Source organism: Morone saxatilis, unplaced genomic scaffold (assembly GCF_004916995.1).
Source record: "Morone saxatilis isolate NCDOM2014 unplaced genomic scaffold, NCSU_SB_2.0 Contig10, whole genome shotgun sequence".
Classification (NCBI taxonomy): Eukaryota; Metazoa; Chordata; class Actinopteri; family Moronidae; genus Morone; species Morone saxatilis.
The window spans coordinates 16,279,798-16,298,360 of record NW_023339652.1 but is presented as its reverse complement, the minus strand read 5'-3'; the positions used below and the strand labels follow the sequence as shown (position 1 = coordinate 16,298,360).

The window sequence follows — 18,563 nt, the reverse complement described above, 5'->3', positions numbered from 1 at the left end:
CCCCCCAGATGCTGCCTCATTACCCCTCATGGTTGTATGCGTCCACAAAAGCAGCAGCACAGCCAACACAGTCTCAATGCCTGCTTGATAGTTGGAACTAAATCTGGAGCTGCGTAAGGTGGGTTATGATGGGTAACATCAGTGCAGGCATCACAGTTTTGACTGTAAATTCCATTTCATAATCGTTATTTCTGTGTCTGCCTCTCAGTAAATATAACTAAATTCAGTTCCTTGTGTTTCTCTCTGGCAGTACATTGGAAGTGGCTTAACCCGGTCTAACATTAGCTTCAGCTCTTATTCACAAAGTCAAGAGTCAGAATGGCAAAAGGCAGTGTGGGTGTTGTGTGTTCACCAGATGCAGCCCTTGTTTCTGGATGATGGAGGCTAATTGTGGTTTCCTGTGCGTTACTATGGAGGCTAATTGAATGTGAGTAGCACAGTGGCCACATCTGTGTGACGGATTAGATCTTCAGCAGCAACTGGGCTCGACAAGCCCGTCTTTGTCCTGCGGCCGTTATTTTCCTCTTTTTAATGCTGTGATCAGTTACTGAAATGAATGTGGAGTGTCCTTGAGCAAGGCACTGTGAATCTGTCATCTCCGTGGGGCTTTTATGCTGTTGTTCAGTCATGCTGCCCTTTGGAAGCTCGTCCATCTTGCACTACACATGTTATTTTTGCTCTGTGAATAAATCTTGCCAGTCAAAATCTTTATAGCCTCGTAAGCACCCTCGTTTCTTTATTGTTCCCAGATGAATCTGATTCATGAACATTATTCAGTCAGTGGGATTAGATCACACCATTATCACTGTTATTAGTTCTTACTCTTTGGTGATATCATGTACTTCACACCGTAGTTCAACCTGACTAGAAGTCCAGTCGGCCAGATTTATTGAGAACACCTTCATGGGAGCGGTTATTGTTGCAGTGTCTTGAAGATATAAATTAAGAGGTTTTCCAAGTTTGCCAAGCCATGGCTGACATTTTTAATATTGAATATTTTTAAGGTTGCAGGGATTGCATTGAATTTAATTTCCTATCATACCCATGTCACACTTCAGTTCTAAAAATATTTCATCTTCTCCTCAAAGGTCCAGTGTGTAACGTTTAGGAGGATCTATTGGCAGCTGGAACCAGAGGATTTTTCTTAAAAAATTACAATTGACTTAATTGATTAATCTTTGCAGCTGTAGGTGTATTAAACCAATGTGGGAAATGTTGCATATCTATCATTACTGGACTTGCAGTACTGGCTTTTATGTATAAAGACAATTTTGCAAATGAATTTCCGGTATTGTGAAGAAATTTCATATACCGCAGTATATTTTCTCCATCTTATTAAGCATTTTGGTATGTTCCAACATAATGCTGATGATCTAATACAGCAGCCTATCCTTACTAACTTATCTTCATCTCTGTGTTTCTTTCTCTTGCCCTCCCTCTTCCTTTTCAGGAAATCAAACCCCAGAGTCATTACAACCACGGCTACAGCGAGAATGTTAGCCGTAAGAACCATGTGGATGACTACAGCACCTGGGACATTGTCAAAGCCACACAGTGAGTGGATAGTCTGTGTGTTGTCTCAGGGTCAGAGATTGATGCAACCTCAAGAAATGATGCATGAATTTATTTTGTTAGTGTCATAACGCATGCATGTCTCAGGAAGGTTGACTGTTTATTTGGAATTATAACTTTTGTTGTGACGTGGGAAAGAAATACATAATGGAACTCCGGAGATGCGTCTTAATTTGTGTGACAGCAAGCGAAAGTGACAGCCCGAGCTGAGATTGTTTACCACTTACTGACGGGTGCCTTCGTCAACTCTGGAGGGCAACATGTTTACTTTATTTGTTATCAAGATACAATACATTTTAAATCCAGAACTAACAGCATCATATTTTCAACTGTGGTTTTCTGGTTCAGCACATGCCAAAGAAGTCATTCACAAGCTCAGAAAAGGATGAGAAAATGTAGGGGGGAAGAGAAGAAATGTCTTTCTGATGAGACAACGGAAGCTTTGTCTGGGACGCTTTTACATTTGACAGCAACAGATTTATGTTGTTTTGATTTGAGGTTAGGAATATCCGCTTAGAGACAGCCAGTGCCAAGTTATAGCACAGCGTGGGTGTCTTGTTTGGATCCGAGTATCTGTTTTTGAAGTTGTCAGTTTTGGTTTGTGTGTGTGTTTTTACATGTGTGTGCATTCTGTCAGTGTGTCTAGGTTTTATGTATTTAACCCTGAGTATGCGCGCGTGAGTAGACTCTAATCCCTCTCCGCCCCTTCTGTCTTTCTCAGGTACGGCATCTTCGAGCGCTGCAGGGAGTTGGTGGAGGCGGGCTTCGACGTTCGGCAGCCAGACAAAGAAAACGTAACGCTCCTCCACTGGGCCGCCATCAACAACAGGATAGACTTGGTCAAGTGAGTCCAGTCATGTTTTGTACGAAGTTGGTGGTGGAAGTAGCAACGCGATCAGGTGGTTGCGAGTCTGAATTCGAGTTTTAAATATGAAGCTGAATATCAATCACTGGAGAAAGCAGTGTGTTCGGCCAGTTTACCATGAATAAAGGTTAAATAAATAATACTTATACAAAAATAAATATGGCTGCTGCTTTTCTGCATTTCTTTTGCCACTATTTTCTTTGCTTGCACAGCTTTTCTGCTGTACCTTGTTGCTGTCTAATAACCCTTTCCCACTGAGCTCTCTACCTCCATCAGAGGAAAAGAGTTGCCCTCTTTCTAGCCTCACACTTGGATAATCTACCTTGATTCAGATCACTCAGGAAAAAATTTAGCAATGAACTGACTGATGTTGCAGTTATATTAAGGTGTGGAAGACTACCTTAATGAGCTCCTCCTCGGTAAATACTGCTGGCAGTGTCTGAACCTCTCTAGCACCTCTTGTACTTTTTGTCTCATTACTCTCTATCTCTATTACTAAGTTGGTGAAGTGGCAGGAGTCAGTCGCCTGCGTTTAGCTCTTCAGCCTAACACAGTCCTGCCTTTTATAACAACACAGAAACATAGTGTTGAACTTACAGATACAGATGGGATATGGAACCATTTATGTTTCTGCATTCCTTTATTATTATTGTTATTATTATTATTATATTTATTGTATATTATTATTATTATTAGTTTAGACTTTAATATGGTCACCCATATTTTATTTTGTTATCTTTCCCTTCAGCACAGTGTGATCTGCAAGGCTAGTACACGGACTCCTCGGACTATTCATCATTATTGCTCGTCCAATTTCAAGTACAGAATTATCAATGAACTTTGGGATGGGGCGAGACAGACTGCCATTTCGGGGTGCCAGGTGAGGAGCCTATCACACTGCATAGCCTTACCCGTTAATTGCCAGTTTATTTCCTCAAATAGTCTATCAATTGTTTAGTTTGCAAAATGTTCAAAATAGTACAAAAACGCACACTTTCTTCACTCAAACTTGACTGAAAATTTGTGGAAACAGTTTCAGTCTTGGTGTTGCATACTGTGTGCAGTTCGTATGGGCGCAATGTGTCATATCCTTCAACTGCTTCCTTTTCTTATCAAAAGAACAACTGTGGTAGAAATGTATGGACATAAAGGAATGTCTGATTTATGCTTTGGTGATATTGTTGACCTGGGAGGTCTCGCAGCACTTCACACTTGGCATGTTTTATCGGGTTGGGTGTTACAGATAAGATGGGCCTTGGAGAGACACAGAGGGTTGGCCACTTCCTCCCTGGTGGTGTGATTATTAGGGCTGCGTCCTGAAAGTCCATTATTTAACTCAAGTCATCAGTCGGGAATACTGCTCTATATTAAGCTCATATATTCAAGTGAGGACAACTGAGGTTCATCGAGTCTTTGTTATTTTATTCATCAAAGTGAAAATTGTCTTTTGTCGTTCATACCGGTTCCACAGCCTACAACTAGATGAGGTTAACAGAAAGCGGTCAGATTCATTCATAGCTGCTGTATAAAGTTTCACCTGATTATTGTGTTTGTGCATGCAGGTACTACATATCAAAGGGAGCCATAGTGGACCAGCTGGGAGGAGACCTCAACTCCACACCTCTGCACTGGGCCACAAGGTAACACACACTCTCCACAGATAACATATCTGCCATTAAGTGTGCATATTTAATTCATAAAGCCTTTATTGACTTTTATTGTGAATATGATCCACGCCTGTTATAACAGAAAGCAACTGAATCTAAGCTACTTTAATGTCCCCGTAGGGCAAAAATATTTGGACTGCAGTTCCACAGAAGATTAAAAAAAAAACCCCCACACATACTGCATAATAATAAATAAAAACAAAAAACAAAACAAACATCAGTATCTCAGAACTCTCAGAACACACAGCTTCCCAGTTACAGTTTGCACATACACATATACACACCTTCTGACAATGGTGGCATATTGCTCAACCCTCATGGCCAACATCCTACACTACCTGTTTGAGATGAACATAGGCAGGAATGCATGTTTGTAATGGTTCAGCCTGTTCTGGGGAAGCCTGAATCTACTACCATAGGCTAAAAGATTATTTTACTGTTCTCTTCAGACATGAGGTTATCAAACATGTCACGGTTAGTTGTGCCAAAATCCAGGGCCATCATACCTGAGGAGATCAGGCCAGCTTCCTCAGTGTCTCGTTCTAAATCACTCCAACAAACACACTTTTATGAACTGAGTCCTAGGCTGGTCTTCCCCTTTATTGCTGTTTACTGTTGCTTTACAACTATGTCTTCCATCTCAACTTGATTGTTTGAAGGTTTTCTATTTCCTTCTTCCTCATTGTAATGATCAGTCAGCCGTGCTGTAACTGGTGAGCAGGGACAGGTCACATGAGAACCTCCCACCCCTCTCCAAGGCACAGAGGGGGGCATGAAGTGTTCTGGTCCTGAATTATTGATAGCTTTGACAACAAGCATCCGCACCATCACTGGTACACAGACACTGGGGAGTCCCGTGTCACCCTCCACCTCCGCCCACCTCCACTGGCCAGTGACCTTTAAAAGCCCCCAGTCTCCTCTGTCTGTATGACCAAAAAACCCACATTTCTGTGCACATAAAGTGATATTACACAGTTCTCACTAAGGCAATAAAATAATACTAAAACAAAGAATTTATGTCATCTTTATCAGCTTCTTTCACATCTTTATTGTCCTTTGAGGGGAAGTTTACATTGCAGACAGGGTTAGTAATAAAATACATTTTAAAAACTCAATATACTGCATGCAATAAAAGCAGGTAACAAATCACCTTCTACAGCACAGAAACAAACATCAAATGATAAGAGCAAGCTGGGAGTCAGTCTCTCAATATCGCAACAGCATATGAAACATGTATTGTAGGAGTCCAGTAGCAGTGGGAGTAGATCCTGACCCCTGATCTTTGGACTGTTGACTTTAGCTTGGTCACCCACTCAGCATCTATGTAGGTGATCAAGTGAGAGTGGCTTTGACCCTCTTCACCCCAAACCTCTAAAAGACTGGAGTTACTTGTTCCTCTCTGCAACATAAAACCATAAAACCGGTTCAGTAAAGTTGAAAAGAAACTGAGCATATTACTGTTCATTCGGGAGGATATTGTTCAGTCTTTGAGGCTTAGTAGTGAGGAATAAGACAGGAAATCTGTCCGCATCTCTTTGATAAAATTTTTTGTTTTGTGTTTATCTCCTCCCAGACAAGGCCATCTATCCATGGTGGTGCAGCTCATGAAATATGGTGCGGACCCATCTTTGATCGATGGTGAGGGCTGCAGCTGCGTTCATCTGGCCGCCCAGTTCGGCCACACCTCCATCGTGGCCTACCTTATCGCCAAAGGACAGGTAGGAAAACACCAACGCTGCAATGTATTTGTCAGGGAGAGAACACAATCTCAAAATACATAAAACAGTCCTTAGCACAGAGTAGTACTTAGTTTGATTATGCGTCACTGGGCTATTTTTAAAATAATTGCTAAAGTAGGCACTAACCCACCTCTTTACCATGTCTTTTTTTCCATTCCTTTCTGTGTTATTTGGGTTTTGTAAGCCACTTGGGGACAAATCTTTGTTTTGAAAGCAGTTAGTTTGAGTGCCCTCCATCAGGGGGAGCCCTATTGCCTCTCTTCTTCACCTCTCTCCTTCACTTTGTCTGTTGTGTCTTTCCTCTACATCAGGATGTGGACATGATGGATCAGAACGGCATGACTCCTCTGATGTGGGCGGCTTACAGGACACACAGGTGTGTATGTTTAAAATGTGTGTGAGTGTACACAATATGCTAATGCTGCTACAGCTTTTTGATGAGTTGCTGTTCCTTAATGACGCGGTTGAACTAAATCAAGAAACTGATGCATGGAATGGATACATGTACAAGCTAGAGCATGTTTCTGCTGACTGCAGCCACACACGCACCTTCCTCACGTATACATGAGTGGCCATTCATCAGATAGACTGCTAACACAGGGAAACAAGTCCCAGTGTTGCTGCTCAGCTACATCGGAATATTCCTTCGTAAGCAATTTTTTGGGAGGGATCGTTTCTAATTATAATGTAGTAATTTAACTTATTTGTCCATGAGGGGGAATTACATCATTAGCAGCCACAATATAGAGGCGTAGCGTGATGAAGAATTGGGTAATGAATAAGAAGAAGTAGAAAATTAAATCAGATATTGCTGTTTCAAGTAAGAATGCCAAAAATATCTGGTGTGTCACAGCATGAGTAGTTTCAACCAATGTTGTTTGGTGTTTTTTATTAATATGAACCAGATTCAAACCCTTAACTTGCCCAGCTGTCCTGTTTCTGTTAATCACCTCCTTCGTCCGCCTTCCTCCTGACGAGAGCAGTTATGATTAGTCGATTAATAGAATCACCAATTATTTTGATAATTAGTTAATTGCTCCCATACATTTTTTTGATTTCTAAATTCTCTGATTTCAGCCTCTCAAATGAGAATGTATTCTGGTTTCTTTAGTCCTCTCTAAGCTAATGTGATCAGTGAATATTTATTTTGTCGACAAAACAACACATTTCAGGATGTCACTTGGGCTTTTCAAAATGGTGATCAACCTTTTTTTTTTTTTTACCATTTTCTGACATTTTGTGGACCAAACAACTAATTGATTAATCAATGAACTGCTAGACAGATTGATTGATAATGAAAATCATTGTTAGTTGCTGCTCTTATTGTGACAGGCCTGTTTGTCAGATTTGCCTCAGCTTGACTTGATTGTTTTTTTTCCCTCTGTGTTGACAGTGTGGACCCCACCCGGCTGTTACTGACCTTCAACGTGTCTGTCAACCTGGGCGACAAATATCACAAGAACACAGCGCTGCACTGGGCCGTGCTGGCCGGCAACACCACTGTCATCAGCCTGCTGCTGGACGCCAACGCTAACGTCGATGCACAGAACATCAAGGTAACGCTCTCCCCGTGGCTTCATCCGCCGACTTCATGTACCTGCATTGCTGTTTTATTTGTCTGATAACAGTCAAATTCATATAAACATATGAGACTGGTGAAAATGTAGCTTTCGGAGTGGCGATAGATGTGTACAGACGGGTCTTCTGTTGTTTTTAAGGGCGAGACACCGCTAGATCTTGCCAAGCAAAGGAAGAACGTTTGGATGATCAATCACTTACAGGAAGCACGGCAGGCCAAAGGCTACGACAGCCCGTCCTACCTGAAGAGACTGAAGATGGACAAGGTACACACACACACACACACCACACACACAACAACCACACACACACACACCAATAGATTACATTATAAACAAAAAGGGAAGGGCAGGCAGTCGTAGAAAATCCTTTTAAACAATGTGAATAATGTTCTGCTGCTTAAACATTAGACAGAAACAGTTCAGTTTGAATCCTTTAAGTAGGTTCACATGTTACCATCTAATCTTTGATCTAAAGACACACACGCACACTTCGCACGCTTTTGTCTCAGTTCAAACAAGCATGCTCAGACCAGCCCCGTCCAGGCTGAACCTTTGCACTGCTGCAGTATCGCAGCGTGTCTGGAGTTGTGATTACCTTTTAAAGCTGTCAGTTTGTCAGCTGTTTACTACTTTTCAAGTGTCCAATCAGACAACTTGACAGGAAGGAGACGGCTCTTAAGTGATGGGTTATGTTTAACTTTACAGCTACCAGGAAATGCAGGAACTTTTATACTTATACTACACTTTTATACTGTCCAGTTTGACCACGGTGGGTGGTAATTCAAATGTATACTGATAATAAATAGTAACATCAGCCACACCAAAAACAGACAGAAAACATCTGTGGTCGGTCATTTCCCACCCTGATACAAGACGCATTTGTTGATTTTTGTTTTTTAAAATGAATCTTTTTTGTTGTTGTTGCTACTTAAAACTCTGTTTTTAACTCTGCTTAAATGTGTTGTTGTTTTTCCATGTGTCTGCTGGGCTATTATTAGTTAATGAAGGTAATTTTGTATAATAACAGTGAGTTTGCTTACAGATAAGACTACTAAAATTAATTCCGATTCACCATAGAGATTATGTGTCACTGTGTTTACACAAATAGATCTTAGACTGTTGTTTCCTTCACATTAAGGTCTGAGGTTTGTCACAACTTTAGTCCAGATCCCTAGTGTCAGGCCCAGTGCTGTAGTGAGTAGAGCTTGGCACAGGCCATTGGTAGATCTGTGGAATTCATTGGACTTGCTTTCATTGCTGTTTTATGTCTCCACAGCTTAAAGAGACAAATGTGTAAAACTACAAATAGCTATAAAAGACTGAATGCTTGATTTGTATGAATTAAAAATAGAATTTCGTGTTCTTTCTCTACATTTATCTCATGTTCACATTTCATTTTCATCTGTCCCCCCAATACTTTGTCCTCTTGCTCAACATTTTCCCACCAATCTCCTCCTTTTTCACCACTTCTATTACATGTCTTCTCTCTCCTCCTATGTGCCCTACCTCTCTGTTTTTTTCCTTACCTACCTTGATATGCCATCTGTGTCCTTCCTCTCCTCCTCCCTGCTGCAGGAGTTCAGGCAGAAAGTGATGCTGGGGACACCCTTCCTGGTCATCTGGCTAGTTGGTTTCATTGCTGACCTGGACATTGACTCCTGGCTTATTAAGGGCCTCATTTACGCCGGTGTATGGGTTGCCGTGCAGTTCCTCTCCAAGTACGTCTAAACACAGATAGGGCGGGCACACACACACACACACACACACTGGCATATACACCTTGTATGCTATGTGCACCATGTGTTCCATACTCAGATTGGCTAGCAGTATTTTCCCTGCCGTTTATGATCTAAATAATGAAGGTAATTATAGAGATGGACAGAACCATCGGGCACTGATCAATGACACTGACATTATTGGGTGATATTCCTCAAAATTACGTGATAGGATATCAGGATTAATGCTTTCTAGACCACTGTCCCATTTTAATATACTGCTGTACCAGCTGCTACAACAAAACAAGAAAAGAATGATTGGTGTCAGCCAATATGGCATTTGTATTGGTGGCATCCCTTAATTATGTTAATTAAGTTACAGCCTGGTTTGGTCAGATTTACAAGATTTAAGTTTTTATTGCCTTGAGTTACAGTTACAATCTATCAGCTATGACATGTTTTCAGTACAGTCGGCATTAAATGATAGTTTCATAATCAAATCTGTATTACTTATTTACACACAGTCTCTGTGGCACCAACACATAAACTGTACATGCAGATATTCTTGCGTGCAAACACACACACATATCATTTCCAACATTCCACACCATGCAGTGACAAATACTCCCATAAACACACACACACGCACACACATTGCACCCCCTGCTTAAACCACATTACCACTGCCATCTGGTCCTACTGGTATAGTTTGTTGTGTCCCCTCAGTAGTGTTAGCTCTGTGACTACAATAACATACATCACCCAGTGTGTTAGCTTTATATTTACTGACATACTTGGAATACTTACTTGGTGAAAAAACAATTGTGAATATGAGTGCTGGTGAGTCCAACTGCAACGTGTCATCAGGTTACGGCTCGGTTTATTTTTGCTGCCCCGTCTGACTGCAGGGTTCAGATCAAAGACTCGGGTTTGCATTTGTCCATATGTGCAGGTTTCACATCAGCAGGAAGAATGCCTTGATGTATTGAACACATGAGTTATGAGCTGAGCAGTAAAGTAGTGGGAATGATACCTGCTAAAAAAAATCCTTTTTAGAATTTGACCAAAAATATACAAGTAGTAATAACCTGGAATTGTCGAGTTAAAGTGTTATTGCCATGCTGTGTCAGGTGTGACGGTCAGTGTGAAGCTGATGTCGTAGTACTGTGCATGCTATTGACTAACACAGAAGTTGACAGATGACTGTTTGAAGAAACCCTGCCGATAACTCCGACCCTCCTCCTCCTCTCCTCTCTTCTCTCAGGGCTTTCTTCGACCACTCCATGCACAGCGCTCTCCCTCTGGGAATCTACCTGGCCACCAAGTTCTGGATGTACGCCACCTGGTTCTACTGGTTCTGGAACGATATCCTTTTCTGTCTTAAACTACATTAGTTTGTTCTTTCTTTTTTTTCTTATTTTATTTCTATTTAATGGATAGTTACAGCCTAAGATAGACGGGAAAGGTGGAGAAAGATAGGGGATGACAGACAGCAAAGGCCCCTTGACTTTGTTTTCTTAAAGGAACAGTTTGATGTACGAGGAAAGCTACATTCAGCAGCCAATTAGCTTAGCTTAGCATGAAGACTGAAAACGGGAAAGGGGGACAGCTCAGCTCTTTGGCTCAGTCCAAATATAACAATATCCTGTTTGTAAAATCTGTACAAAAGCCAAAGTGTAAAAACGTCAAGTTGTGTTTTTACTCGAGGTATGTGTCGGCTTATTTCATGCAGTTGCCCGGCAACCAGCAGGCACTCCAGGAAGTCAATGCCCCTGACCAAACGAGTGTATTTTCCAAATATTGAACTATTCCTTTAAAAAAAAAAACTCTTTAAAAAAAAGAAGAAAAACAGCAGTGAGATGTTTGTCAGACGATATCAGTTAAAAACGTTTTAACAAATGCTACACCTCAGTCTGTGTGATGGATGAATTATGTTGAAACAAATCATTTACAGTTTTGGCATTTAGCTGATTCTGGAGGAGTCTTATCCAGAGGGACTTGCAGCGTGAGAGAAGTTAAGGTTTGAGAACGCTTAAGCTGTGTCTGGGATCAAGCACTAACCTTTTAGATTTTAATAATGCTCTCTAAATCCTAATTAATGCTGAGGATTACACTGAACAGTGACTGTTCTCCTACATTAAATGCAACATGAGTCAAGTTATGTAGTTTGGTTCTCTGTAGCTCTTTCCAGCCACTCAGAGTGATAGATGGGCTCTCCTGTCCACCTGTTTTAGTCTTATTCATCCACAATCCAAAAAGCTCCAAGACTGGAAAGAAAAAGGCATCGATTCAAAGCCTTGCAGTTGTGTCACATGCAATTTGAAATGGGGTATTTATGTTTGGCTTTTAGCAATTGCACAAGTCATACAACATGAGCCAAAAGCTTTTATGAATCTGTTAGGCTGTTTTGTAAATTTGGCAAACAGGAGCTCCAAGAAGGCAGGATCTCAATAAAATATAGACTTGTAAAATCGATTTTTACAGCTTTCTGCTGCCTTTAATGCATTTTGGTTGAAAGAGACAAAAGATTACCAGGAAATGTGCTTGTGCTGGCAGGCTAGAGATAAAGTTACAGGCCAGTTTAAGTGGAAAAGGAGAGAGGTTAATGTAAAGAGCAGAAGGAGTTGGAAATTATGTTAATCAAATGCAGGCATGAAGTGCCACAAGACCAAGGGTCTCACTATGATGGATACGTAAGTCAAAATGTAGAATAAGTTCTATGTCTGAATGAGTATGCTGCTCAGTTTTAAGGGTCTGTTGCTGTGAACAGGCAGTTTAGTGTGCAGCAGCTGCTGGGTGAAACCCAACGAAGCAACTCCAAAGAGTTTCTGTTGGCCTTAGCGTGGCTGTTCTCACATTTAGTTTTTTTCTGTTCATGGAAGAATTGCCTTTGTGTTTGGAAGCTGGTAATTGCAGGAGGTGAGAGGGGAGTTCTTGTTTGTGGAAGGCATTTAATTTTCTGCCTCATTGCTCCACTAATGGGAAGGAAGAGGAAGATGTCTTTGGCCTGAGCTTATTGAAAAAGAAAACTGTGCTCCAAGGCCTTTTTAGTTATTTAAAAATGCTGCTGGAGATGTGTTTGGAGCATGGCTTTCATGGATGTGTGGTGCGTCTACGCAACATACAATTGATACAATGACATATGTACCTGCTCCCTAAGCCAGGGTTTATCTGGTAAATGCTTGTTCTTACATGGGTCAAAAGTTGTCCCTTTGACTCCAGGCAGGTTCTTTCTTGTGTGAAGACATTTGCATCTTTCTTTTCTTTCATGCTTCTCTTTTGCCCTCCAGCTATCAAGGTTGTCATTAAGCCTTTGTATCCGCTATGAATCTCTTTCCAGTATTGCTGTCTTCCACCTGCCTTTCTAGTTGAAAGACATGCTGTGTCATGTTCCTAACAGCACAGCAAGTTTAGCTTTTCTCCTGCAGTGTTGTAGACATCTGTTGTAAACTCCCTCTCTCTCTTACTCAGGTGGACACTTGACTTTTGTTCAGTTGCCTGCTTACATACAAATAACTACTGTTTTCTAATCGCATTTATTTATGCAAATCAAGTGATTTGCAAATCAGGTGCACTGTGGGACCGGATGAAGTGGTGCTTCTTGAACTAGAAGTTAATAATAAATGTGAAGATAACATATGAGTGCGACTGTTCACACTGCTACCCACAAGCAAAATTGCCCCATGGCCACCATAGGTGAGGTTTGGGCAATGTTAGAAAGAGTTTGTACAACGTGTTGTCTGAACAGGTATATAGAGAGGGTGAGACTCAGTGATCCTTCCAATGTGGGGATAATGTAACACTTGGGACCGTATTTCCTGGGAGACATTCCTAGTATTGCACCTATTTTTTACATACATGCAAAAGTGACAGATAGTAGTTGTGTTAGGAACGAATAAAGACAGCTTGAGAGAGAAGTTAAAATCCTACCTACGTATTCACCTTCGCACAGCGTGAGGGGGGCAGGAGTAAGTGTGGTTCCATCCATGGTTTTTATGCACGTTTTCAATTTGGTTTTAAAATCCTGTGTGGAAATAGAGAATATTTAAAAGAAAGTTGAATATTGCAAAAAGTTTTTACACCTGGCTAAGGTGGAAAAGTTGCTGTATCTATAAAACCCTAAACAAAAAAATCCTAATATTTGCACAACAGTAATGGAATAGATGTAACAGAAATGGCTAAACACTGCCTTCCCAATTCTGATGTCGGAAAGCCCCTCCGCTCGCAGCTTTCCAAAGCTGTTCAACCATTCAGCAAGAACTTTGTTTGAAGCATACTGATGCATTTAACCTCCTCTAACGTCCTCCTTTGTGTTCTTCAGTCTGTGGTGTCAGGGGAGGCATCAGTTTACTCTCTCGGACCCTTCAGAGCCCGGTTACATAAACCGGACTGAGGCCCAACATGGGGTTGCTGGAGTTTCAGCAAGTTTCAGTGAAGATTTATTGGACTTTGATTTGAAGATGAAAATATAAACCTCCCACATGTGGCAAGATTCCAGCAGCTGGTTTAATGTGTCCTGGCCTGATTATCTGGTCAAATGTGAGAGGAGATATTTCCATTTCACTTCTTACTGTTCTGGGTGGCCTTTTCATTGAATTACAAGAAGGTAATGCAGTGTAGAGGGAGAAATAAGTTGATTTTGATGGTGCACATTTCTAATCACTTCCCTGTTAGGCAGTGTAGTTATGCAGCGCAGAACCTTTTATTTTATCTGACTGACCCATTTTCTGCCATTGTGAGCTTATTATCCTCCTCAGGCCTGTGGTTGAAATCAGATCAAATGACAAGGGTGGAGCTGCATGAAGGCACTTTTTTTTGTCCTTCCCAGACCCAGATCATATTTTCCTCAATAGACTTTGCATGTGAATGGATTTCCAGCAGGTGAACGTCTGAAAATAAGAGAATGATGACGATGGAATGGAATAAGAGTTGGGGACAAAACCTGAAGCTTTGGAAGAACTCCTTCCAATTTAAAGATAGACTAGCAAAAACGTGGATTGCCATCGCGAATTCATCTTGGTGTTTTGTTCTGTACCGATGTAGCATTCATTTCACTCGGCATCTGCTGTCAGCTGTTAGGGAAACCTTGTCAAACGCACCTCACTGCTTAACCGTTCAGAAGATAAATGGGTGCGAACGGGAGGTGATGACCATGTCTCCCCGAGGAAGCATTGAAGCCCATTTGTCTTAGCGTGTTGCATTGATCACTGGCACCATTCCTCCACTGGTCACTGTGTTAGTGGACCAATGAGGCGTTCTGGGGAGTGTTTTGATTATCAGGCCATTTCAGTAGGGCATAATGTCAACGCCCAAGTCTTTATGGAGATACTTATGAAGATCAATGGCTTCATGTGGTCTACAGGGGCTTGTAGAGCCTTCTCTCACTCTATCAGTGCTAGCAAAGTGCTTATCAGTGAAGTCATAACTGAACTGGAGGCATGACCACAAAAGCAAATCAGATCATAGTTGCTGTTGGGGCAAGTTATTTCCCTCATAGCTGCTGTAACTACTTTCCTGACAGACCTCCAGGGCATCAACAAGAGTTAATGATTCAAAGGGTTTTTAGTGTCATCTGTTAAAGTGGATTTGGTGTAAGTTTTTCATGGCTGGTCTTCACATCAAGTGTGTTTTGACAATACAAAAACCAGAGTTCAGTCTGAATGAAAGCGTATAGTATTAACTGAAATGGCGTGCCCTGTTGCGGATAATCCCTACCCTTCAATAGAAGAAAGAAGCTCATCTGTGCAGCTATTCACGACCATACGATTTAGAGGATCATCCGGTTTGTTCGGTGATAATAAAATAAATAGTTTTTGATGGACGAAAGCAGCAGTCATTTAGGTTTAGATGTCCAGAAAACATGTTTTTTCTTTTGCCACGCCAGCGGTGAAATGTCAACAATGGATGGATCAGCTTAAAATTTGGTACAGACATTTAAAAACTGAGATTCAGCTAACATTTGGAACTATTGGCATGAATGGAATATAATATTGATAGGTATGTTTTCATTAGTGTATAGTCAACTTAGAATGAGCTGATTTGATCTACAGAGGGACTGCGTCCTCTTCCACGGAGTTCGCCATGTTTTACAGTTGCCCAGCCCAGAGTTCCTCCTACAAGGCAAGGTAACATAATGTCTACTTCATGGGCTGGGAATGACTACTTTGTGTGCTGTTGTATGTTCAACAGTCATGCAATGCCTCCCACTGACACTTGTGACCTTGCTACATTACTAAGTGTCATGATGCCACATTTGTGTTCACTTGTGTTCACATGTAACACCTCAGCTCGAACAGAATATTCTTCCTCTGTGTTGTTTCTGATCCACCATGATGGTTGTGTCATTGTTTTACTCCAGATACTTTCAGTCACACAATAGAACACAGTGTTGAGCCTTTCGCTGTCTGGGCCTCTCGGTGTCACTTGGCTGGCTTCCTGTGGGATTCAGCTGACTCATGCACACCTGCATGACTGACTCTGCCAGTAATCAGTTACAGTCTCCACGAAACCAGTCCACAGCTCTATGTGGGTTGTATGTATTCATGGAAGGAAGTCATGATGAGCTATTGTGACAGACTGAAATGACTGGGTGAGTTGAAGGGACAGCCGTTACTGGACTTACTATGGAGTGAAATTCTGACTCAGATTGACGTCATTGTAGCAAATACACAGGAAATGGTTTTATTGACATTTGATCAAAGACGTTTCTAGAACATTGTGGTTAAGGGTTTGTTCTGGACACTGCTGAAGTGGACACCATTGTGGTTTGTCTTGCTTATGTCATTTCTGGTTGTCATTAATTGAATATTTATAGTTAAAAATTCTCAATAAAGCAATTTACCTGCTCCTCTTAATGAGAAACTGCTTTGTCTCCCTGTGCTTTACTCTTTGTGAAGTGTTTTCAGAGTCTGCTTTTCCTTTGAACAGGAAGTATAATGTTGCCATGGAGCGTCAGTTAGCTGTTGGCTCTCTGCGTTTTTTAAAAGCGTATATTGATTTACATTACGATTACGATGTGACTCTTGTTAAAAAAGTGAATATTTTCCAAAATATCAACTCTATCAAACTACTCCTTTTTAATGGATTTTTTTGGAGAAACTTTCAATAACTTTAATAAAAGCAGATATGAGCAATGAACCGTGGAAGGAACAACCTGTTTTAAACGCTGTGCAAGATGTGTTTTGATACTGTCATGAATCGAGGGTTCCTCATTGATGTTATCAGTCTTCTGGCAGTTGCATTGCAGTTACAGTGAGTAGGATTTGATTTTACAACCCAGAGGTTGATGGACCGGTCTTTGAAATCACAAACAAACATGATTCAGGGAAAGCTGCTGGCTGTTCACCATCTTCCTTAACCTCGCTGCACATCTCCCCTTTGCCACTGTCCACGTGCCCTTCCTGATAAACACCCTGGCTCTGTTCTACAACTTTGGCAAATCCTGGAAGTCTGACCCAGGAATTATCAAAGCGTCAGAGGAGCAGAAGAAAAAGGTAAACGAAAGAATAGAGGAAGCACGCTGCGAATGTGAAGAAATGTTTAAATCCCTACTTTGTGATAATGTTCTCTTGTATTTCAACCACCTTTTTCATCTTTTGAGTGCTTAGATGTTTTATTTTTGTCGTATGTAACTATAAGTGTTATGCATAGTGATCCGGATTGTATCTGGACATCATGTGTGACGTTAAATCAGCTGTGAAAAGTCCAGTGGACAGGAGGTATCGCGGCTGCTCTGTAGCTCATTCTCTGGCCTTCTGCCCGCAGTCGCCGTCCCCTCTCTCTCTCCTCTCAGCCTCTCTGTCCCTCATTATCGCACTCCAATGGAGGACAACAGAGGCTCTCCCTCTTAGCAGGGTCCTGTGACTCATGAAGAGCTAAATTTACCCTGCATTGTTAGCACAGGACTCGCCACTGTTTGAGCTGGTCAGCCACCTCAGATCAAAAGCCTCAAAGCCTTCCTTTCCCTGCCGAGGATCCCCTTCCACCTCTTGTTTTACTCCGAGCTGCTCGTAGATTGTTGCATGTTTAGTTTATTTGCACAGACATGAGCTGTAAAAGCAAACAGATTTTAACACAGGAGAGTGGAAAAATATTGTTTCAGATTAGATGAAAAACAAACTCCCGTATGAAATGTATTTTGTCTTAAAAACTAGAGGACTAATGTGTGAACTACACTGTAAATCCCACAGTAGCTTTTTGTCCCAGTTCACCGTGACTCAGTTGAGCGTTCAGCTGGAAATCCCAGCGCTCAGCTTGGACAGTGTCACTAGGTTTTTCTGTTGCCGTGCCAAATAGGCCATGGCAAGATGAATTTCTCAGTTGTACATCCATGTCCCCTTCTTTTTTTTTTATTCTGCTTTTTGTGTCTTGTTTTCTTCATTCAGACAATTGTGGAGCTGGCAGAGACAGGCAGCCTGGATCTGAGCATATTCTGCAGCACCTGCTTGGTAAAATCGGACTTCTCCCTTACAGGAAATAAATACAGAGTGATGGCTATAATGACACAACTTCTAACTGCTTGTGTGACTGTTTTCCTGACAGATACGGAAGCCCATCAGGTCCAAACACTGCGCCGTGTGCAACCGCTGCATCGCCAAGTTCGACCACCACTGTCCCTGGGTGGGGAACTGTGTTGGTATGTTAAATACACACCACGTTTGTGAGGATGTCAACGGCTACAGGCTGCTCATAATATCCATCCCGATCAGTTCCATACTCCACTTGCCTCAAGGCTCTGCCCTCAGTTTATTCTGGCACCCAAAAGAAAAAAATATCAAGGGTGTTGGACATCTGAGTAAGCTGGGATACCTTTAATGAATAGTGTTCAAAACTACAACAGAAACACAAACACAGTGGAGAAAATGAAGCTGTGTGTGTCCAGGATTTGTGTCAGATGGCGTCTGTGAAGCAGACCGGAGACGGTGGAGGGAGGGAGTGCAGGGAGCTTGCAGCACATCCATTTTAAAGCAGGTGGTCAGGAAGAAGCTTTGAAAGCGTTGGTCTGAACAAACAGCAGGCCCCGCCTTACGACTACTGGGACCCAGAGCCTGGAAAAAGATTAAAACGGCTCTTAAGAGGTTTAAAAATACCATTAACACAGTAGCTCACAACACAGTTATGGGTTTCTTTGTGCTGTGTCATCTTTTAGATGGTGAATACATGGCAGGGTAGTAGTACTCTCTTTAATTAAAAGGTCCATCAGCAGTTAAAGGTGCCCTGTGGAGTTTACTTGTCAACAAACAAAAGTTCTGTTTACATTCAGTGTGACGCACACAAAACACACGGTGTATCCTTGAGCTCTAACAGTGGAATCTACAGTGTAGTTGTATTTTGATTGAGAAATGGACTTCATGTTCTGTTTTTTAGGTGTTGCAACTTGTACAGTGTGATGTAGAAACTTGAATCCACCAGTGCACATCCACTGA

At 41.6% G+C, this 18,563-nt stretch overlaps 1 protein-coding gene across 1 annotated transcript in view; it reads left to right on the top strand.

Moving 5' to 3' along the window:
- The window catches only part of zdhhc17 (zinc finger DHHC-type palmitoyltransferase 17), a 31,392-nt gene that overhangs the window by 10,690 nt on the left and 2,139 nt on the right, over positions 1-18,563 (top strand). Inside the window, exons 2-13 of the mRNA XM_035678759.1 lie at positions 1,451-1,554; positions 2,294-2,416; positions 4,000-4,077; positions 5,678-5,822; positions 6,155-6,219; positions 7,237-7,399; positions 7,562-7,687; positions 8,999-9,141; positions 10,403-10,503; positions 16,507-16,631; positions 17,523-17,585; positions 17,680-17,773. Coding sequence (XP_035534652.1) covers positions 1,451-1,554; positions 2,294-2,416; positions 4,000-4,077; positions 5,678-5,822; positions 6,155-6,219; positions 7,237-7,399; positions 7,562-7,687; positions 8,999-9,141; positions 10,403-10,503; positions 16,507-16,631; positions 17,523-17,585; positions 17,680-17,773 — 1,330 coding nt within the window. The remainder of the gene's footprint in view (positions 1-1,450; positions 1,555-2,293; positions 2,417-3,999; positions 4,078-5,677; positions 5,823-6,154; positions 6,220-7,236; positions 7,400-7,561; positions 7,688-8,998; positions 9,142-10,402; positions 10,504-16,506; positions 16,632-17,522; positions 17,586-17,679; positions 17,774-18,563) is intronic.